The sequence below is a fragment of the Oncorhynchus gorbuscha genome, linkage group LG12, assembly GCF_021184085.1.
Source record: "Oncorhynchus gorbuscha isolate QuinsamMale2020 ecotype Even-year linkage group LG12, OgorEven_v1.0, whole genome shotgun sequence".
In the NCBI taxonomy this organism is placed as follows: Eukaryota; Metazoa; Chordata; class Actinopteri; order Salmoniformes; family Salmonidae; genus Oncorhynchus; species Oncorhynchus gorbuscha.
This window is the reverse complement of record NC_060184.1, coordinates 60,735,474-60,759,831: the sequence shown is the minus strand read 5'-3', so window position 1 is coordinate 60,759,831 and position 24,358 is coordinate 60,735,474. Positions and strand designations below refer to the sequence as shown.

Here is a 24,358-nt window from a genome sequence, read left to right as displayed (position 1 = left end):
GGGGACAGGTGTGAAAAGAGTAAATGAGGAACAGCTGGGAGCAGGAACGGAACGATAGAGAGAGAGAGCGAGAGAGGGAGAGAGGGAGGGGGAGAGAGAGGGATAGAAAGAGGGAAAGAACCTAATAAGACCAGCAGAGGGAAACGAATAGAAGGGAAGCACAGAGACAAGACATGATAATAAATGACAAAACATGACACCTACTTCCCAAATCTCTCTGATTTGGTCCTGCCGTACATACCTACGGTCACAAGACGCAGGCCTCCTAATTGTCCCTAGAATTTCTAAGCAAACAGCTGGAGGCAGGGCTTCTCCTATAGAGCTCCATTTTTATGGAATGGTCTGCCTACCCATGTGAGAGGCGCAGACTCGGTCTCAACATTTAAGTCTTTACTGAAGACTCATCTCTTCAGTGGGTCATATGATTGAGTGTAGTCTGGCCCAGGAGTGTGAAGGTGAACGGAAAGGCTCTGGAGCAACGAACCGCCCTTGCTGTCTCTGCCTGGCCAGTTCCTCTCTTTCCACTGGGATTCTCTGCCTCTAACCCTATCACAGGGACTGAGTCACTGGCTTACTGGTTCTCTTTCATACCGTCCCTAGGAGGGGTGTGTTACTTGAGTGGGTTAAGTCACTGATGTGATCTTCCTGTCTGGGTTGGCGCCCCCCCCTTGGGTTGTGCCGTGGGGGAGATCTTTGTGGGCTATACTCAGACTTGTCTCAGGATGGTAAGTTGGTGGTTGAAGATATCCCTCTAGTGGTGTGGGGGCTGTGCTTTGGCAAAGTGGGTGGGGTTATATCCTTCCTGTTGGGCCCTGTCCGGGGGTATCATCGGATGGGGCCACAGTGTCTCCTGACCCCTCCTGTCTCAGCCTCCAGTATTTATGCTGCAGTAGTTTATGTGTCGGGGGGCTAGGGTCAGTTTGTTATATCTGGAGTACTTCTCCTGTCTTATCCAGTATGCTCTTTCTAATTCTCTCTTTCTCTCTTTCTTTCTCTCTCGGAGGTCCTGAGCCCTAGGACCATGCCTCAGGACTACCTGGCATGATGACTCCTTGCTGTCCCCAGTCCACCTGGCCGTGCTGCTGCTCCAGTTTCAACTGTTCTGCCTGCGGCTATGGAATCCTGAACTGTTCACCGGACGTGCTACCTGTCCCAGACCTGCTGTTTCAACTCCCTAGAGACAGCAGGAGTTGTAGAGATACTCTTAATGATCGGCTATGAAAAGCCAACTGACATTTACTCCTGATGTGCTGACTTGCTGCACCCTCGACAACTACTGTGATTATTATTAGTTGACCATGCTGGTCATTTATGAACATTTGAACATCTTGGCCATGTTCTGTTATAATCTCCACCAGGAACAGCCAGAAGAGGACTGGCCACCCCTCATAGCCTAGTTCCTCTCTAGGTTTCTTCCTAGGTTTTGGCCTTTCTAGGGAGTTTTTCCTAGCCACCGTGCTTCTACACCTGCATTGCTTGCTCTTTGGGGTTTTAGGCTGGGTTTCTGTACAGTACTTTGAGATATCAGCTGATGTACGAAGGGCTATATAAATAAATTTGATTTGAACATCTTATAATAATAATAATAATAATAATATATGCCATTTAGCAGACGCTTTTATCCAAAGCGACTTACAGTCATGTGTGCATACATTCTACATATGGGTGGTCCCGGGGATCGAACCCACTACCCTGGCGTTACAAGCGCCATGCTCTACCAACTGAGCTACACAGGACCTTGGCCATGTACTGTTATAATCTTAATCTGGCACAGCCAGAAAATGACTGGCCGCCCCTAAGAGCCTGGTTCCTCTCTAGGTTTTTTCCTAGGTTTTGGTCTTTCTAGGGAGTTTTTCCTAGCCACCGTGCTTCTACTGAACATCTGCATTGCTTGCTGTTTGGGGTTTTAGGCTGGGTTACTGATTGATGTCATCTTTTTTTTAAAACCTTTTTTGGTTTTCAGGCCCATGGGGAAGGGTTGGTATGTGGAGATGGGGGGACTGACAAGTAAGGGGAGTGCGAAGTGGTGGAAAACATGTTTGGATGGAGACATGTTGGATGAGTGAGGTTGGGGGAATGGGGTGGGATTGGAGGCTCACTTCTTCTCTTTTTCCATCCTTTAAATATCACATGTATTATTACTTTTTGCTCTGTGGTATGATCATGGGGATCAATGCTTTGTATTTGTGTACTTCAAAAAAAAGATATATTCTGTTTGAGTGGCAGCCCACGGGTGGATGCGAGCAATTAAATTATATGAATTTGTGTATTGTGCCCCGCCCCTCCCAACAAGAAAATTACCAAATTAATAAAAATAAATAAAAAGTATTTGAACCCAGGTCTGGAATGAGACAAGGCCTTTCCCACCCTCCACTCTCCCTCCTACACTTCCTGTGGCCGCGGTCAGCACGGTTCACCCCTGCACCCCGGAGTCGGACCACCGGCGGTTGGGCCACTCCACCACTCCACACCGGATTAGCGGATTACACGGCACTGTTAAAGGACAGAATATTGGCCTTCCCAGACTTCAGCCATTTTCCCCCTGTCCTGCCAGTGCCTCCCTGCTGCTTCACCTTTCAAACGCTCTTTCCCATGACTGCACACAAAGAGGAACCATTTAAAAGAGAAACTCTTCCCCCATACACACACACAGCACCTTCCCTTCCGTCTAGGTCTGAGCTCCTTTATATTCCCCACCCGACCACTCACTCTACTCTGCAGGCCCTGCCCCAGTCACACAGGTTAGCCATTACATTAGTCATTAGCATGAGAAAACACTATGCAGAAAAAGTCAATTCACTCAATGAACTAAGGAAGGCTGGGAATTTGAGGTCAGTGGCTTTTTGTGTCATTGACAGGGAATATTTTGCATGGCATGTTGAGATGACATGATGGAATGGTGAAGTGTGTTTAGCCAACCTAATAAGCTGTCTAGCTGCCTGGCAGTTGATTCTCTGAAACAACTCGTTGGCCCAGGTCCATTAGAGCTCTGAGCCCTTGCCTTAGCCATTCACTGTCCACAGATCTGACAGGGCGTTTCGATAGGTAAAAGTAACATGATGATCTTACACAGAGTCACGTAAAGCGAACGTGGAGCTAACATGAAGCTAACGTGAAGCTAACCTAAAGCTAACATGAAGCTAACGTGAAGCTAACATCATGTTGCATTGACATAAACAGCTCTTTTCAACTTTATGAAGAAACAGGCAAATGAACTACCTCAATGTTATTGGAATTCCCTACGTAAACTCATTACATACAACTATCTGCTGAAAATGTTGAGATATAATAACAGAATACACATTCTGAAATCAAAACTCCTGTGAGTGATAGATATTGGCTCCAGATTAAAGCTATCTATCGTGGGGTTTTTTAAACTACTAAGTCCAAGAGTGAATGAATTCTCATGAAAATATTCCCAAAATCTCCTTCTTCCAGCCAACAACTATGTTTACCCTTGGAGATCCCTCTATCCCTTTCCCTGGTCCTTTGCATATCAATGAACTGCTTAGCGTGGAGTCAAGAATTAGCTTTTCCTCCTTTTCATTTCTGCACTGAGCTGCCTGTCCGTCACACCGAGGGAAGACAGTCAACCTTTTTCTCCTGATCCCCCCCCAACTCCTGTTTGTGAGCCACTCTGAAGCCTGGCATTCCAACTATGCTTTATTTAAGAGAGACTGAAAATCCCCCACAGTGCAACCTCTCGCTGGCGGCCAAGATCGGCTAGTATTAGCCAGACAGCTGAGACTGAGACTAGCGGCCCACTTAGCGCTGCAGCCCTGTTTAGCATGGACTGGGTAGCTCCATCAGCCCAGGAAGTTGGAGGCTTTACAGGCCTCAAAATGGCCGAACTGAACAGGCTCTTCAGCACACCTGTCAGTAGGTAGAATGGACGCAAACTTTAACCTATCATCGAGGACAAGAGGACATTGTTCAGCTTCGCTAGCATCCTAATCCTGCATGAATGGCGTTCGAACGGAAGATTTGTCAGACGATCTCTCACTCTCTGTGTCTGCATCCCAAATGGTACCCCTTTCCCTACATAGTGCACTACATTTTACCAGGGCGAATAGGGCTTTGGCCAAAAGTAGTGCACTATATAAGTAATAATGTGCCCTTTGGAACGCAGACAATATTGCGTGGAGAGAGAAGTCTCTAGACTGAATTAGTGCACATACTTGGGCAGGGCCTGTGGACAAATTAATTTGTCCTCCAAAACATATGTCACGTCCTGACCTTAGTTCCTTTTTTATGTCTCTATTTTAGTTTGGTCAGGGCGTGAGTTGGGGTGGGCATTCTATGTTTGTTCTGTTATAGTTCTATGTGTTTGGCCTGGTATGGTTCCCAATCAGAGGCAGCTGTCAATCGTTGTCTCTGATTGAGAACCATACTTAGGTAGCCTGTTCCCACCTGGTGTTTGTGGGTAGTTGTTTTTTGTGTCTGTGTTTCACCATACAGAACTGTTTCGATTTTCATTTCTTTCCCTCACTTTGTTATTTTGTATTTTTCGTGTTCTGATATAATAAATGTATCATGGACACTTACAACGCTGCATTTTGGTCCGATCCTTCCTACTCCTTATCAGACGAACAAGAAGTTTGTTACAACATGAAAGAAAAATGATTTGTCAAATAAAATAATCTTATTACGCAGAGATGTAATTATCTGTTTCAAAGGAATCTTTGATTCCCCTCCAGGCACCTGTAATGGTATTCGTTTTGGAAAAACAACAGTTTTTGCGTTGCGAGTTCAAAGCACCCGTTGTCCAACTCAATATCGTCATTGTAGGGTGAATGATTGGAGCAGACAGGATCAATGGTAACAACATGTCCATGGCTTTTCTATTTGGGCTCGTCTCTCTCTCTCTGGGCTGGGTGGAGGAGGGAAGATGGTGATTATAACATGTGTCAGCCTCACTAGAAGGACCAGGGGAACATCTTCATGCCAAAAGGCCGCTTGCGAAATTCAAAGAGGCCCAAGAACCTGTCTCCATTCACCATCCATTATGAATTATGTAAATGCAGTGCTCCCTGTGCAGATTCTGTCACAACAATGGCTCCTGGGAGAACACTTGATATTTGCTCCAGGGAGGTATTGTTCCCCTCCAAAAGAGGAGGTTCAGACAGGAGATGGGTTTATTGTTAAAAGTTGGGCCCTAAGCTTTGGCGGTTCCCTCGCTCTATCCCCTCTCGTGTACCCCCTCCTTCCCCTCCTCCCTCCTTTCTACTAAAACCAAGTCTCATTTGTTTTCTTGGGGAGGGAGGGATCTTGGTACGACGCTGCACGGTTCGTCCCAGCCACGCTTCACGCTCAGTCTGTTCACGTTTTGTTTAGGTCGACATCAAACAAGGCTCCCCCTTGTTTCACGTAACTGCAACACAGAGTGGTTTAGCATAATTGAGTATGATGGATAAAGACAGCTCCCAGTTCTCTCACCAGTCTCTCCAGTCTTCAGATCTGCCTGACAATAACCAGTTATGAGTTCTGCACAGCATGTGTCCTCTCTCATGCAAGCGTGCCCTGAAGGTTCAGGCCCATAGAGGCTAAACAAGGCCAATTAATCGGAGCAAACATATCAGGACCTGAGCACAAAGTTAAGATGGATCCTGACACACAATATGCTGTATGCAGTAAAACACTAACATCAGTAACAATAACAGACAAACAACATACCACTCAATTATATAACCGGTAGACACTGTTTGTATTCAGAGCTAAATATCGAATCTGCATTTGGGGAAACAGCTCCACTGTTTTTACCCCAGCGCCTTTGTTATAGTTTTTGTTTTTATGTTGACGCATGCAAAGATGACAGATGGGGAAAAAAACTGTCTTTGTTGTTTGCAGTTACTTCTTTATTATTGGAATATTCCAAACGGATGTGGAATTTTCACCATTAAGGATTCTAGCTTTAAGGCAAAAAGATTGGCCCTTCCCAGCTCCTGCTATGCATGTTGGTACATAGTGCAGGATGTGACAATAAGTATGGCTGGTCCTAGACAACTTTAATCCAACATTGTGCTGGGAGTGGTAGATTCGAGGGGTGTCTTAATCTAATCCAATGGATACATTTTCAATCTTGGTTTCAAATCCTTAATCCAAGACTGGAGACAAGCAGGAGGTCATATGTGGATTGAAGGGAGGGGGTCTGTTGAATGTGATCTAACAGTCAAATTGGCCATCCTTGGTTTCAGTTACAAAATATATTATTACACCAATAGATGTTATACTGTCCTTTTCAATACTTAATAGCTATGAATATGAAGCTATAATGTTCAATGAATTGCTCATGTTAAGCAGGATAAATAAGGGACTGTGTTGCAAATACACCAATTATTTAAAACTACAATCAGCAGTCAACAATAACAAAGTGCTTCCCTGCCCCTGTTTTGGGAAAAAGCTTTGGGATGTGGCTGGAGAAATGAATCACACTTAAATTCATAGACAGAGCTATGGATGCAATATCAACATTATTGTTTCAATCATGTTATGAGGCTATATAGTGTATGTTTACAAGTAAAACAAGCTTATATTTTGGGATCTAATGCCGTATGACAATTGAACTAAAGCTCATGGGGCATTTCTAAGTTATATTCTCGATAAGAATAAATGGGTACATATCATTCATTAATAGGTCAGAAATGGACGTAGCAATTGCTGATTGCCCCTTTTAAGGTTGTTTTGAAGTGTTGATTTCCAAGGCATGATCTGGATCTATTCCCACCCTCTTCAACTGTAGTACTGTGATGGGTAACAGTCAACAAGTGAGTAAATGTTTGGCCAGGTAGGTTGATATCCTGCTATCCTCCAGGTCATTCTATTGAAGGCTACAGGAGACATGGCTACAAGGCTCACCTTGTTGGGACAAAAACAACGACGTTTACCAGACCACCCCACGTTCGTCGTGGTGTGTGAGGTCAACTGTGGTGAGAGAGTAAATAATGCTCGCTAGTGTTCTCAAGTGTCGAGGCTCCAGTACGATCAACCAAACAAACAAGCAAACTAAACAAAAAGGTTCAACTTTGGGCATTGACAGCATTTCCCTGACAATAGCTTATCAATAGGTACTTCCAAAAAAAAAACTATACATAAATCTTTCCTCGCAAACGTGATATGAACAGTACTGTACTACCTAATGACAATGGGAAAACACATGTTGAAACATCAGACAGACCAGTCTAGTACTGTATCATGTTATGTCAGCAGAAACTCACGGCCGGTTCTCACACATCACTCCTTCCATGACTAAACAGAGAGATACGTCTGCATTGTGTTTGATCCTCCCACACCGCGTCTCACAGGCACAATGGCTGTATCCAATAGGCACGGTGGCTGTATCCAAACACTATGCACTTCTATCTGGGCAAAAGTTGGGCACTATATGGTGTCTCACAAACGCCACCATGTTGGAGCCCACACACACCAGCCAGCCAGCATGTGGTGAAGGGCCTCATTCTCTTACTCAGATGGACCCCCTTCCTGGAACAAATTCATCCAGGCCTTACCAGCGCCCATAACCATAAATCTACTCACTGAGAGGAACAGAGGCAGAGAGGGGGAGAAAGATGGAGGGGTAGAGAAAGTGAGCGAGAGAAGTGAGAGAGAGAGAGAGAGAGAGAGAGAGAGAGAGAGAGAGAGAGAGAGAGAGAGAGAGAGAGAGAGAGAGAGAAAGATGGAGAGAGACAAGAGAGAGAGCAAGAGAGAGGTGAAGGGAGAAAGAGAGAGAGAGGGGAAGGGAGAAAGAGAAAGGTGAAGGGAGAAAGAGAGAGAGAGGGGAAGGGAGAAAGAGAAAGGTGAAGGGAGAAAGAGAGAGAAAGAGGGAAGGGAGAAAGAGAGAAAGAGAGAGAGAGGTTAAGGAAGAAAGAGAGGACGGGGGAACACAAAAACACAAAACATCCTACAAATCTTCACTCTGAGTGTGGTAGGCCATTAAAGTCTACAAACCAGCACAGAGCAGCCAGAGGATGGCCACCCGCAGCCTGCACGCGCTCACACCGCACAGGGTGCCTCCTTCTGCTGCTTCTTCTACAGGCAGACTTTGCCCCTGTTCCTCCGCTCCCTCTGTTAACTCTATTTCAATCCACGTTTTCCCTCCGTGGAGGGATACAAAATTCCAGCCATATGTCACCTCATCCCACACTTCAATCCCCTACTGAGAAGTTAATCTGCAGAACAACCTCTCGCATGGTCGTTATACGCGATGAGGTCAATGCCCTGCTGGTTTATACAAGACCAGAACAACAACAAAAAAAACAATTAAGCTAATGTAAGAAATCCTTTCAATCAGCTTATTAGCCATTTAGTGGAGTGTAGATCAATCAAATGTATTTATAAAGCCCTTTTTACAACAGCCAATGTCACAAAGTGCTATACAGAAACCCAGCCTAAAATCCCCAAACACCAAGCAATGCAGATGTAGAAGGCTATGCTTCAAAAGAAGCCTGTAAAATGACTCAGAAACAACATTTACTGACTTTCTCATGTCCTGGTCTGTGGTTCAAATGTGTGGTACATGCAGATATATTGTCTAACGGAGTGTCGTCACTGATGAAGTCAAGGCAAACCATTCTGGACTAGGTGAATTTACCGAGGCTTAAAATACGGATCCATTCTCAGCGGCCATAAAAGGAGTTTTTTTTAAATAAAGAATCAGCTGGAGACGCTTTACAGTGGATCTCAGACCCAACAGGGAAATCTCCAAACAGTGCCTCGCTCGCTACATCCATTCACACAGTCTGGAACCGCCAGTGACCAGACCATCAGGGGGATCATTTTAGGTTGGGATTTCACAAGGGGTGATTTTGACCACAAATCACTGAAAAGCATTTTGGGTTTTCTCAAAGGACCCACGGCAGAGACACTTTCCCACAAAGCTTTGGTATCGTGAAGGAGGGCTGCAAAAAAAAAAAGGGAAAAAAAGAAAAGAGATCTATTTTTCCTTCCTGCTGTACATTTTTACATTGAAACCAAAGAACAAAAGAAAGAAAATGAACTTGTTTTTGAAAGTTGCTAGTTGAAGCCACAAAAAAATAATTCCTACTGTTCCTCTAGTCAAGGATTATCACATGGGGGAAGAGTACAAATAGTAATTCCCAAAACCTTTCTGGAACGCTGTCATGAATTACTCTCACAGACGACACCAGACATATTAGACAGAGAATCTTGCTATGGACAGGTGTTCTCAACGTCTACCTGTTAGACATCCAATCACACTGTGAGAAAATCATGTGCAGGAACAACTCACCCTTATCAGTAGCACAAGTAGTGAAGTCGTCTAGTAACAAATGAGTCACACACAAATGTGTTCTAAACATGAGGGGGTGAGTCACACAGACGGGAGACTCGAAAAGGAGAAAGTGTTGAAATTGAAGTCTGACCGCAGCTGTGGTTGTGGACATAGTCCAGAGAAAATGTCAAATGAATGTTAAACACACACGCACGCGCACGCACACGCGCACGCACACGCACACACACACGTAAACACATAGGGCAGTAAGTCAAAAAGGGATACACGCTTTAAATCCATCAATTAAAAGTGTGGATATTGTGACACAACTGGTGATAGCGAAATCCACCATGAAAAAGTGTAATCATATGCTGAGATATGTGAAGTATGTAAAGCTATAACAGGACTGGATCTTATAAAGTACAATACGACTGTTTATGATCTTTTCTTATCTGGTCTTATCTCTTATCATGCGTTTATTATATCAGTCATTTCTGGGATTACTGAGATGAAACATAGACACTTCAGCCAGTGAGGATGTACATACTAGACTACATTGCATCTCAGGATGAAAATCAAAGGGCTTTTCACCCTGCCTTTGAATAGCAAATACATGACCAAACTCTACTTCTAAACCCCACTGCTCTTTACAGTGCCTACCCCTCAAAATATTCTGCAACGGGGGGGGGGGGGCAGAAAATCACATTTAGCTGATCAGAGGGACCGGGACCCCCATCTCTAAGGCATGTTGTGGTACAGCTTGGGGTAGTGGAGGTCTTTAATCCCTCTCCCATGGACTCTGTCTGCTCTGTGCCCCACAATGTGTGTGGAGTGTCTGTGGAGGGTCTCCTCTTACACACACACACACACACACACACACACACACACACACACACACACACACACACACACACACACACACACACACACACACACACACACACACACACACACACACACACACACACACACACACACACAAATACACAAATACACACATACACTCTCAGAACCCCTATGTGCTCATTGCTCAAAGGCATTCCCTGTCCAATGTAAGAATGATTAATTTACTTTTCCTCTCAAATGAAATGGAGGGTCAAATTAAACTTCAATGGAACAGCAGAACCTCACAGTAATCTTGAAAGCACTCGAAACAAGAGCAATAATTGATTTGGTGCTTTTATCTTTTATGTCGTCTGAATTGGGAAGCTCACTGTTGGCCCGGAACCTCTCAGTTTGAGGTCAGAGAGAGATTTAAAATTAACGAGAAGAAAATTAAATTGGCTAAAGTACAGACCAATCAAGTCAACCATCCAGCAGGACGAAACAGGCCTAATGCAACTATAGTGTGACAAAGTCTGGTTCTAATTTACATTTTTACATTTACATTTTTGTACATTTAGCAGGTGCGCTTATCCAGAGCGACTTACAGTAGTGAGTGCATATATTTTCATCTTTCTTTTCAACATTTTCCATAATTCACAATGTTTTAAAGAGACAGGTCCACGATGTTATTCCAGGATATTGTAAATCTCAAAACGAAGGGAAATAAACTTTTTATCTCTAATTCCACCATTCATTTGTGACGACAGGAACCAATTTAAATGGGGAGTAAAGCAACTGTCAGCCATATGGACACCAGTGACAGCATCGGCTCCTATAGAGGTTAGCACCACCCTCCATTGACCCCCGCAACCCACTCCCTCATCTCATCACAACAGCCCCCATCATTGGCCAAAAAACATTTATAGATATCAACGGTTCAAAGCACTACCATTTGGCAAAGAACACACTTCACAAAATGACTTCACAAAGAAAATCACCCAAAAATCACAATTTTAATTTTCTACGTTTACACTTCAGATGTCTTGTTTTTTTTAACAAAGTGTCCACACATTTAGCAACTGTTGATCTAAGGCACTGAAGCAACAAGTGAGCATTTGTTCTGCTGGAATGCAGGGTATGCAGAGAGAGAGAGAGAGAGAGAGAGAGAGAGAGAGAGAGAGAGAGAGAGAGAGAGAGAGAGAGAGAGAGAGAGAGAGAGAGAGAGAGAGAGAGAGAGAGAGAGAGAGAGAGAGAGAGAGAGAGAGAGAGAGAGAGAGAGAGAGAGAGAGAGAGAGAGAGAGAGAGAGAGAGAGAGAGAGAAAGAGAGAGGGAGGGTGGATAAAACTAGCCTACAACGGAGAGGCTTTTTTTCCCAGAAGTTTTTTTCCCACCCCTATCAAAATGATTAGCTGTGCCTATAGCAATGGCCAACATGGTACAGGTCAATATTGATACAGCAGTTAAAGATACACTCAGGGTCTCCACCAATAGTTTTCACTGGGGAGAGACGGGGAAAGGTAGCTGCCGGACTGAGAGGCCGGAGCTAAGAAAGGGGGGGGGGGGAGAACAAAGGATTCTTAGAGTATGAACAGTGAACATAAAATAAATGTTAGGAAAGATACTGTATGTGACGTGAGAAGAGACAGAGACACAACTTACATGTGTTTTGCACAAAATACCATTAACTTCCGAGTCCCATGAGGCAGATGCTAAATTCAGCACACAAGATAATGCCGTTCAAAAGAGCAAATTGGGTTGCATCAATTAAGAATGTTTTCTGTTCAAAAGACCTACCTGTATCTAAGTGTGAGTGAATCTTAAGATAATGCCAGGTAGACTAAATTCCCTTTACATTCTAAGACACCACCACAACTACCACTGTGTGCAGATCAGAGCTTGCCTGTAGCTGACATGTGTCTGATTGAAGAGCCAGTTGGTCGGCGTTTAAACTCAGACTGATAGACACTGGTGGTCAAGGCGTCTGAAAGCAGCCCAACCCCAGACTAACAGACTGTCCTGTCTGCCCTCTAAGAGTGTTGCTGAAAGCCTGGGTCACACCCCTGACAGGAGAGGCTTCACATAGAGCCTGGAGTTTCTTCCAGTGGTCAGAATAAACTCCTGATCCTACCCATACAGACATACATATACACTGCCTCAGTACGCCAGTAGGGTCACGTCTTGGACCAAGCCTCCACACCGACATAGTGGTCTGTTAGCCTCAACACTGTACATCTATACAGATGCCATATCTCCGGGTTCCCCAACTGGTGGACCGCAGGCCAAATTTGGTCTGCAAGTGGTTTTAATTTGTCCCCACCAAAAAATGTTGGATGTAAAAACTCCAGGAAATCAGCTCCAAGTGATTTAAATGTTTGAAATGTGCTCCCAAGTATTCCCACGCACAACACGTGCTTGTGTACAAATCTTAGCAAGGTTCAAAATTATATGTTTTCGTCAAACATTATATCTGTTTGTGCTTCTTGCGGCCAATATGCAGTCTACAAATTATTTGTAATTATGTTCTGGCGCCCGGACCATCTACTTACGAAAAACATTGGCCTGCGGCTGAATCTAGCAAATGATTCCTGCCAAATGTTAATTTAATCAGAAAAATGTTTACTTGTAGCATATACAAGTTTTAAGAAGGCTTCAAAAGTTTGCAATTTACACTTAATAATGACAGATTTTCCCTAATGAAAAATCTATCAACTCCTACAAAAAAATGCACATGAATTATGATCCACAACCATTCCCATTTCCTGTTGCTGCATAATTATATTTTCCTGCTGTGTGACCCTAACTCAAATTAAGATACGGCATCTGTACATGACATGAGTTACACAACATTCTGAACAAGCTAACCTCAAACGGACACAGGATACTCATAGAACAGATAGAACAGATTCACCGTATGTTCATACATTTCTCCGTAAGGGGGAATACATTTCCCGTAGCGCCCTGCTCTCTTCAGCTTGATCAAGTCATTTCCTGTTGGTGTTGTTTCTCTTTCTTAAATGGCTGACACACATAACAACCATCATTCTGCCTCAGTGAGCCAGGAGAGAATGAGATAAACACCACACACCTGTCCTGTCCAGCCTATCAGAGCACAAATACAGTGCATTTCACTACAGTACACACACAACAGACTTTTAAAAAGATCAAGAAATACCAGGCTGCATCCACAAGGCATATCTAAACGGCATGAGCCTCTATCTAACTGGGGAAAACAGTTAGTCCATTGTTAACATGAAGAACAAAGAAAAAAGATCAGATAACAATTTTGAGGAATACACATAATGTAGAATCACACAGTTTAACTAACACCTGAATTTATAGGAATCACATCATCATTTTACATGTATAAAATAAATAGCTGTTTCTTGATCATGCTCACTAGCAGGGAGATTATATCTTTAACCATATAGGCATCCTCCTTAACCATGCGAAATATCCTAATGAAGATAACATGCAACAAATGTCCATTCTTACCAACGATTACACAATATATTGCACTCACTGACCTCCAAGACTGGTCAGAGTACCAAACGACAGTTGTGACACTGACTAGGACGAACCCCACAGAAGTAATCCCAACCGATTAATGACATGTCCCTCACAAGTGGCCATTGGACAAGGTCATGACCTCTCAGGATATGTAAAAAAAATAATCCACATTGTTAAGACGTTATTATGAAAGTCATCTCAAAGCCTGGACAATCAAAACATGCTAAAACAAACCGCAAAAAAAACCCATTGAAAAATGGTTTCACAAAGATTTTTAAAGTGAAGTACGTGTCCGTTGCCAGTCCATCCAAACTAAATCAGAAATGACTGCAACTGATAATCGCCATTTAAGGTGACATTAAAAAAAATGTAACTGCACACAAAAAAATCTTACTGGAGCTGGCTGTGGGGTTCCCCAGGGATCGGTCCCAGGGCCACTGCTATTCTTACATGGGAAAGTATATATCCAGCCAAAACTGCCAGTTATCTACAAGCATGCTAGTCTGGAGAAGCTACTGCTTGAGACAATGGGTGTCAGACTCACATCACTGACCGTGAATACAGAGCTCTGTTGTCAAGGTCCAAGAGTCCAGACCTGAACATTACGCTTGACTGTTGGGTCTGCTATGCTTTGCGTGGCAAGAAGCTGGAAAGGGAAAAAGGGAAAGGATGGTTCCCTCTCTCTCCATGAATGGTCAGGGTAATGAGAATCACTAGCTTTTGTGAGGAACAGCATAAACAATACAGTCATAAATTGATAGGGGATTTAAATCACTTCCAATCATGCCATAAGCCAGTGATTCACAACAGCAGTGTGTTATTGCACTTTGCTAAAGCCCTGCCCTGCACTCCCAACCGCCAACAATCACACTTTGAATATGGTCAGTGACCCGAAACACAAATCATTTTGATATGATCAATGTCATGCAAGTTAATTTCCTCAATTCCATTTGTAGTGACGAGAGTGACTCAAGTGTTGGTTTGTGAGCATGAAGATGAGAATGTAGTCATTAACATGTTTAAGTGCCATTAAACAATGACTGATCTGATTTTATAGCCTACTTTGCACAAAGCGACAAGAGCTAGATTTGGACACTAAGACATAACGTTGTAATTGTAAAATCTGGTTCAATAATTACATGATTTTATTAGGGCTGTCAGTGTTATTACTCAGCTAAGTTGAGTTAACTTTTTGTCATTTTTGTGAACAATATATTTATTTTGACCACAATTAATCGCATTATCTGAAAGCATTCAAAATACACGGAAAACATCCAAATTACATCATCTATACAGCTAAAAACAATTTGACATTGAGGTTAAAGAAAGTGTGTTTACCAATTTACCTGATTTTACTTGCCGTTAATTTGGACAATATGAAGACATCAATATTCTTGTAATGCATTTAGTATTAACAAAATATAGAAAATACTCAGTTTGCAATTAATCACAACAAATTCTGCAATTAACTAGATTACATTTTTTTTATAATTAGATTTTCCTAATTTAGCATGTTGGGGAGTGCATCCTCATCATCACTTCACAGAGATAACTTCACCTGTTTTTCTCTCATACATTCCTTATAGTTTATCATTCCTCTTCACTCGAACTTAATCTTTGTTTGAGGTAACATGGGTCTCAGGCCCTCGCTTCTCTCTCCACTGCTCTGTATTCCATTTCCTAAAGGGCACTTTTTCTCCTTTGGCAAATCTGCCCTTTCCTGTATTTAGCCTAACTGTGGCCGATTACTGGAATGCTTTCTTACAGTCACTTGTTATGGTTTCAGTAACCCAATTTACATAATGGTGTGTATATTGGGCTGCAAGCACCGCGCAATGTAGTTCATTAGCGTTAGAGCAAGGTCATGAACGTTGCCTCAGGTGGTTTCAATTCAAGGTTTGCTAACTCACTGTCAGATATTTCAAGGCATAGAAGATATAGGACTTAAACGTTTCCAATAGCTGGTGTGCTAGGTAGGTTTTAGGTTTGGCTTTGCAGCACAGACTGGCATTCTTAACTGGTTCCATGAACTCACTGACTTGGTTAAATAAATCAATGAAGCAAGCTGCATGGACAAATGTGTACTATGACAGCAATGCAAACTTGAGTACCTGCCTGCCTGAGCATTTGTTGTTAAGACTAATTTGTATGAGTGACATAAGCAGGAAGTTCACCTCAGACAGACAAAACAAGTTCCATTTGTAGAGGACACCTAATTTTACCAGGCGGTGTCAGAGGAAGGCTCTAAAAATTGTCAAAGACAATTTCACTTATCGTTACTCATTGTGTATTTATTCCTACTGTTATCAATTTTCTATAATTGTCTATTTTTCTCTCTGCATTGTGGGTTAAGCATTTCACTGTTAGTCTACACCTGTTGTTTACGGAGCATGTAACAAATACAATTTGATTCAATGAATTACCTACAATGAAAACCAAAATACATTTTCAATAGGTCATTTGTGAGGTCAAAACTGGTAATCAGTAATTGTGACATATATTGACCTTAGGCGTAAATGAACCAGCACAACCCTGAGCAGAATTTCCTCTTCCCCATGTTGATTTATTACTTTGATCAGTGAACCGGTGACCGCTCCACTCAGAAGTCCCTCAAGCTGAAAAACACCAGTCACAAGTCCTGACTCTCCAAAACCCTGTCTGATCCAGCCAGGTCAAGCACTCTGCCTGACCTCGCTCTCCTCTCCAGACAAAGGCTGAGATTCCTCAGAGGCCTGGACGACATGGCACTGCTCTACTGGGAGGGAGGAGAGGGGTACCACCACATCCATCCAACCCCCCTCACAGACAATCATTACCCAGGAGAGGGATTAGCGAACCTGGGTCTGGTCCAAGCCAAGGGCCCGACCCAACAGCACCGGCAGCACAGGAATGCAATAATCACACAGGCAAGAGCAATCAACCCCTTTTTAATCTGCATTTACTCTTCCATTTTAAAAGCATTTTCCCAATGGATTAGAAATGCACCACTTCAGATTACTGATGGATTGAGGAGGAGGAACGACCATTCATTACTGGAGTACATTACCCTCTGGATGGAAGCTGCTGTGAAAATGGGCCCTCTGAAGCCCTGGTGCTAATTTTCATTATCTTATAGTTCAGGTGTTTAATCTAAACTGGATGTAATTCATGTTATAGGACCTACAAGGAAGACTGTATAGAATGTATAGGATAAATATAAGACAGACTCAGAGAGAAAACTGTTGTTTTTTTAATTCCACATCCATGTCTGTCCTACCCCACCTTCCCCCTACTCCCACCCTTCTGAAATATGTGGAGTAGAAAAGCTCAAATACTCCCCTCTATCTCTCTGTCTCTCTCCCACTGAGCCGGCCACAGAAGAAATTCCTCATCTGAGAGGTTCTGCTTTGAATGACTACCTTCTGCTATATACTGTATGTCCAATACGAACAAATTGACAGCATAACGATATTTTCGCCTTTGTTACTAGCTTCAACAATTTTAACAATACAAACAACATCTAGATAACAAGATAGACATTGCCCTCTGTTATTATTGGGACAGTGAAGCATTTTTTCTTCTTTGGCTCTATATTTCTAAAGTATAGATATCAAAGAATAACTATGAGGTAAAGTGCAGACTGTCCGCTTTAATTTGAGGGTATTTTCATCCATATCGGGCAAACCGTTTAGGAATGACATCACTTTTTGAACATAGTCCCCATATTTTAGGGGACCAAAAGTATTGGGGCAAATTCACTTATGTGTATTAAAGTAGTTCAAAGTTAAGTATTTGGTCCCATGTTTCTAGCACGCAATGATTACATCAAGTATGTGACTCTACAAATGTGTTGTATTGTAAATAAATATTCTACATGAATGTGGATGCTACCCTTACTACAGATAATGCTGAATTAATCGTGAATAATGATGAATGGGAAAGCACAAATATCATACCCCCTTAACTTACAACTGAAAGGGCTTGTAAAGTAAGCATTTCACGGTAAGGTCTACCTGTTGCATTCTCTGCATGTGCATGTGACAAATACAGTTTGATTTGATTTGAAAATGCTAACCTCCCCTGTTATTGTAATGGTGAGAGGTCAGCATGTCTTGGGGTATGATATTTGTGCGTCCGTAACTTTCTCACTCATCCTTATTGACGATTCATTGAGGATGATCTGTAATCATGGTAGCATCCACATTCATGTAGGAATGTTTAGAACCATATTCTATTCTCATTTACAATAAAAGTGACTCCAAAATTACACGATACATTATTTACCATTCATTTATATTTGGCACAATCTGAATAATCTGAAACAAATGTGTAGTCACAAGCTTGATGCAGTCATTGAGTGCTACAAATATAGGACCAAATAGTTCACTTTTTACTACTTTAATACATATATTAGTGAATTTGTCCGAATACATTTGCTCCCCTAAAATAGGGGGACTATGTACAAAAAGTACTGTAATTTCTAAACGGTCACCCGATATGGTTGAAAATACCCTCAAACTAAAGGTGGCAGTCTGCACTTTAACATCGTAGTTTGACTTCAAATCCAAACTTTCGGAGTAACCCAATATTTAGAGGGCACTGTATATAAAATACATGTAAGATGTGGTATGATCACAAACACATGATAGGTGCAGGGAAATGTGTTGTTTTACAGGGTTTATAAGGACACAGATCACATTTTTCTATGTAAAGGCCACATTAAATCATGTTAGTGAGTGACAAAAGCAGCAGCTTTAAAGGTTTTGGCCACATTTTATTTGGATAGTCCGGATAGTCCATCTGTAGATAAGCAACAGCGTGCTATGGTTATGGTTAGGTTTAAAATACAGGTTATGATAAGGATTAAGGTTAAGTTCATTGCAAACACTAACCTCTAATACATGGGTTAAAGACTAAAATGAGGCCTTTAAGAGAGAGAAAGAGAGAGAGGGAGAGAGAGAGAGAGAGAGGGAGAGTCAGAGAGAGAGAGGGAGAGTCAGAGAGAGAGAGGGAGAGTCAGAGAGAGTCAGAGAGAGACAGAGAGAGAGAGAGGGAGAGTCAGAGACTGTCAGAGAGAGAGAGAGAGGGAGAGTCAGAGACTGTCAGAGAGAGAGAGAGAGGGAGAGAGAGAAGAGAGAGAGAGAGAGAGAGAGAGAGAGAGAGAGAGAGAGAGAGAGAGAGAGAGAGAGAGAGAGAGAGAGAGAGAGAGAGAGAGAGAGAAAGAGAGGGAGTCAGGGAGAGCGAGAGAGAGATAAAAAAAAGGGTCAGTGACCGCACAGCCAAGGACAGGCCAGGACAGAACAGAAACAGGTGGACTGGGGCAAATTGTGTACTGCCTTTGACTGACACCTAAGCTAAACTGGGAGTTCCATTACACTACATTTCCCACAATACACCAGAGGATACATCCACATTCAGGCATGCACTGAAACCATTCACTATCATCCCAATTATAATTTTGCTTCTCTAGTCCAAACTCTGAACTCACCTTTGGAGTGAAAAGCTTCCTTGAGGTGAAGTAAAACGTCGGCAAACTTGCGCACGTCGTTGACCAGCTGCATGATGTAGTCTGGGTCGGTGGTGCCGACAGGGGCAGGAGCATCCACACTGTCCAATCCAGAGCTGACGGAGCAGCTCTTGGCTCCTCTGCCACCCGTCCCCCAAGTCCCTGATCCGGTACTCGCCGTGGTGCCCGTACTAGTGCCCATGCCCGTGCCAGGGAACAATGGGAAGAAGTGGGAGTTGGAGGTGCGTGAGATGCCCAGCAATCGTTTGTTCCCTCCACTGGTACCACCTCCACCAGCACTACCACCGCTACTGCTGCCTCCACCACTGCTCTGCCTCAACATCCCAACCGCAGCCAGCATGCACTCCTGTCCAGGCCTGGTAGCCCCCTTGCCTTGCACCTGTAGTCCTGCCTGGCTCTGTCCTCTGTATTGTTCAGATCCCACACTGCTCCAGACCATGGATGGATGATCCTGTGCAGGGAGAGAGATATGTGTTTAGAAAGACATGACCGCCGGCTAAAAGAAGAGGAAGGATCATGATTCATGAATAGCATCGAATATCTACACTCTTGGAAAACAAAAGTGCTATCTAGAACCTAAATAGGGTTCTCCTATATGCGACAGCCAAAGAACCCTTTTGGGACCCTTTTTTTCTAAGAGTGTAGGCACCATGAATAGACTTTCATACTGCAGCTAAACATCATCTGCTGAATTCTCCAACAACTAACCACTCATCAACAGCCATGGTCGGAGTAAAAGACTCAACTCTCAAAACAGATCGAACAAACCTTATAAAAGAAATAGGGATATGTCTTTCAGAGATGTGTCAATGTTGCATTTGTAAAACTGAAGAGTCCACTGATGTAACACTAAAAGGGGCAATAGTACTGGATCTACAGTGAACAACAATATAAACGCAACATGTAAAGTGTTGGTATTATTATTGGACCATGCTGGTCATTTATGAACATTTGAACATCTTGGCCATGTTCTGTTATAATCTCCACCCGGCACAGCCAGAAGAGGACTGGCCACCCCACATAGCCTGGTTCCTCTCTAGGTTTCTTCCTAGGTTTTGGCCTTTCTAGGGAGTTTTTCCTAGCCACCGTGCTTCTACACCTGCATTGCTTGCTGTTTGGGGTTTTAGGCTGGGTTTCTGTACAGCACTTTGAGATATCAGCTGATGTACGAAGGGCTATATAAATACATTTGATTTGATTTGGTCCCATGTTTCATGAGCTGAAATGAAAGATCACAGAAATGTTCCATATGCACAAAAAGCTTGTTTCTCTAAAATGTTGTGCGCCAAATTGTTTACATCCCTTTTGGTGAGCATTTCTCTTTTGCCAAGATAATCCATCCACCTGACAGGTGTGGTATATCAAGAAGCTGATTAAACAGCATGATCATTAACAGGTGCACCATGTGCTTGGGAAAATAAAAGGACACGCTAAAATGTGCAGTTTTGTCACACAACACAATGCCACAGATGTCTCAAGTTTGTTGCCAGATAATTGAATGTTAATTTCTCGACCATAAGCCGCTTCCAACGTAATTTTAGAGAATTTGGCAGTATCTCAAACCTGCCTAACAACCACAGACCACGTATGTGTATGGCATTGTGTGGGCTAGCGGTTTGCTGATGTCAACGTTGTGAACAGAGTGCCCTATGGTGAAGGTGGGGTTATGGTATGGGCAGCCATAAGCTACGGACAACAAACACAATTGCATTTTTATCATTCATCCGCCACCAACACCTCATGTTTCAGCATGATAATGCACAGCCCCATGTCACAAGGAACTGTACACAAATCCTGGAAGCTGAACATGTCCGAGTTCTTCCATGGCCACCATACTCACCAGACATGTCACCCATTGAGCATGTTTGGGATGCTCTGGATCGACGTGTATGGCAGCGTATTCCAGTTTCCGCCAATATCCAGCAGCTTTGCACAGCCATTGATGAGTAGTGGGACAACATTCCACAGGCCACAATCAACAGCCTGATCGACTCTATGCGAAGATGTGTCACGCCGCACGAGGCATGGTGGTCACACCAGATACTGACTGGTTTTCTGATCCATGCCCCTACCTTTTGTTTCAAGGTATCTGTGACCAACAGATGCTCATCTGTATTCCCAGTCATGTGAAATCCATAGATTAGGGCCTAATGTATTTATTTCAGTTGAATGATATCCTTATATGAACTGTACCTCAGCAAAATCTTTCAAATTGTTGCATGTTGCGTTTGTATTTTTATTCAGTATATTTTTAGAGAATGTGCTCGGTAACAAGGCAACCAGGCTCTTTCAGAGGCCTTGTCTGTCTCACTGAGTCTCACTGGGGTTCGGAGGCATAATGAGTGCTAGAGTGGCCCTCTTGCATTAGGTTGGAGAAAAAAAGGGAAGACAAATGAATGCAGGCCTAGCTAGCAGCACTCCCTATCATCATCTCAACATCACATCTCACTACCGTGGCAGTGGTTATTGGGGCTCCGCACACCCTTCTTTACCAAACATTAACTTTACAGGAGACCAGAGAGAACACACACGCACACAAACATGCACATGACCACCAGACATGACAACATTGGATTTAAATAGAACATTTCTATTCAGTTTCATAAATCAGTTTTTTCAATGATTAGCCTACAGTATAACTCATTTGTAAAGAATCTGTAACTGACTGAATCACTCTCTGGAGTTAAAGACTAAACCAATCGGGAGGTATGGGGGCACAGCTTGTAGTAGGAATCCCATTAGGGACCATTTACTGGTCATCTCCATATCCCACTGTGACCACCACATGTTAGATAGAAAGACCCCAGTGCTTACCCTACTGGATTAACCTAAATCGACCTAGACTTAGTTTAGATTTTGATCAGCCTAGATATTGGGAGCCATTATTATTAGACTTTACAAATCCCAAATCAGTACGGAATTTATCAAGAAGAAAAAACAGCATATAGATTATCATATAACTAAGTAAAAGTGTTTTGTTCATATTAACACATGCAAACTAGACAATCTAATACATTTTGAAAAATTATCATTAAATATGCATCACATGTTTCTTTCAAACATTGTAATACCTGTTAAATGACAACATTAGGATTATACAGTTTGTTTCTAAATAAATAACAGTTTAAATATTGAATAATAGTTCATTAAATTGATACATTATAGTTAAGGGAGTATTGTATTGAATTTGCATGTGTTATTGCAGTATTATGAACACGTTTGTATGTATTATACACACAATTCTTCATAATTATAAGTGGACAACATTTTACACATTTTCTCTTAACGTTACCCCTGTATCTTTCATCCAAATAATCTGGCCTAGCTAAGAAATTCAGAAGTTTCTGCACCTTGTAGCAAAAAGCAATATTGTGGAAGCTATTCTGAAAATATAGTGGACCAAACTACCAAGTACTTCACACTGGAAGAAGTTAAACTAATCTAAATATAGTTTACGTAACAAAAGTTACTTTGAAAAAGTAGTTCATAGGCCTACATCCAAGTCTGATGCCGAAAAAGAAAGGACATTATTGCCTACTTAAACCATATTGTCTCTTCTTTTTGCAAAAAACAAAATGTGGTTCCAGCAGTTAGCTGGACATGGCACACAAAAATAACTATTAACGTTAACTACTGAAAACACTACCAAGATTAGAATTTAGTTAAACTACCACGAAGCTACAGCAAAATGTAGTTAAATTACTAGTTGCACTGTAGTTCACTACTCCTCAGCACTGGCCAAAAGTCATTCCATTGCTGAGATTACACGCATTTTATTACGTTTTGTTCTTTGTATTTTGCTCAATATCTAACCAAAATAACAACGTTTTCTCCGTATAGAAGTAATAATCTTCTTCACATCTCTAGGTGCCTATATGGATGCAATGGTTCACTCAATCAAAAAATGATAGCCGCCACATAGAAGTCTTTCATCAAATGCAGCAACCCACTCACCTGCTGTACAGTCCTGAAACATTGCACCTTCAAAAATCCCCGCTGTCGTAGAGTACAGAATCCAGTTATAGTTTATGTCTTTCTTTCCTAAACATCTGTGAATGACCCTTCTACAATAGTTTCCGAAACGGGAATTGTGGGATCGCCGCCGCTCAGCTCGCTCTCAGGCACGAACGTCCTCCTCCTCTTCTCACGTGACACAGTAGGTAGGCTAACGTGTGATTGGTTGTTCTAGGCGTCTCGTAAAGAAGAGGTTTTGGGTCCCCTGCCCGCAACAACAGGTGTCCAGTATTTTTGATACGTCCTGTACTCAAGTTGTAATCTTTCGGGTCTATGTCAATATTGGTATCGTCTCACTCAAACTGAACAATAGGCTTGGAGGGAGATAGATGCATTGTTTAATTTCCCCCAATAAAAACGAACATGTGTAGCCTATACACTGTAATAGGCCTGTATGGTTATGTGCATTGTTCCGTTAAATGCTGCAGGGCTACAGTAAAATGGTTGTATCAGTTGGCTACATTTAATGTCCATCCATATCAGCTAAAATAAGAATGGAAGAAGACTAGCCTACAATATGTATAAGAGTATGGTCTTGGCCTTGTCAGTATTTCTACCTAGTCAGTGGCTGAGAATGCCACCTTGTGAGCAGAAGAAACAGTTTAAAAAAGATTGGTAGAGTTGGTAGAGTAAAAGATTGGTAGAATTCTATAGCCCTTTAATCCACCCAGTGGTAGAAGTGTGCTAACGCACTGCACTCATATCGTCAGAACAACGAGATTCATACGATGATGTTGGTGCCAAACTCAGACTGCACATTTTTTTGCTGTTTGTTTATGTTGTCAGCGTTTTGAAACATGATATTCCTACTTTTAGACATCTTCCACATTTAAAGGTATATACAATCACACACGTGGGTAATATGTTAACACTGTTTATAACAGTTTAAAGTTAGTCTACTGGACATATCGCTGACTGGATAATTTTTATTTTTATTTTACCTTTATTTTACCAGGGAGTCATACTGAGACCAATGTCTCTTTTTACATACGAATTACATAAATGACAGAAAATACACAAATCAAAACATAAATTCAAAATGCAAGCAGAAAGAAAAACATGGTCATAACATAAACCCATTCATCAGTAATAAGGTCCTCAGTCAGCTTTCTGAATGGCCCTACAGACAACAGAACATTTTGAAGATTGTTCCACAAATAAGGTGCAAGAAAACGTAAAGCTGATTCCAGTAGAAACCAGTAGAGACCAAAGACATTTCCAGAGTTAGCCATCCCTGAGACCAGGTGTGGTAACTCGTATGTCTACAGTTTAGTCATGAT

General features: G+C 42.3%; 1 protein-coding gene across 3 annotated transcripts in view; it reads right to left on the bottom strand.

Annotated features, from left to right (window-relative positions):
- Positions 1–23,174, bottom strand: part of arhgap29a (Rho GTPase activating protein 29a) — a 71,440-nt gene extending 48,266 nt beyond the window's left edge. For 2 of the 3 annotated variants that reach the window (XM_046292512.1, XM_046292513.1), the window contains exons 1-2: positions 23,019–23,174; positions 19,026–19,515 (exon numbers count right to left, since the gene is read on the bottom strand). In XM_046292512.1, coding sequence (XP_046148468.1) covers positions 19,026–19,503 — 478 coding nt within the window. In that variant the 5' untranslated portion in view covers positions 19,504–19,515; positions 23,019–23,174. Of the gene's footprint in view, positions 1–9,244; positions 9,321–19,025; positions 19,516–23,018 lie in introns of those variants that run through there. The other variant, XM_046292514.1, reaches the window with a different exon arrangement.
- Between the last annotated feature and the right edge of the window lie 1,184 nt (positions 23,175–24,358).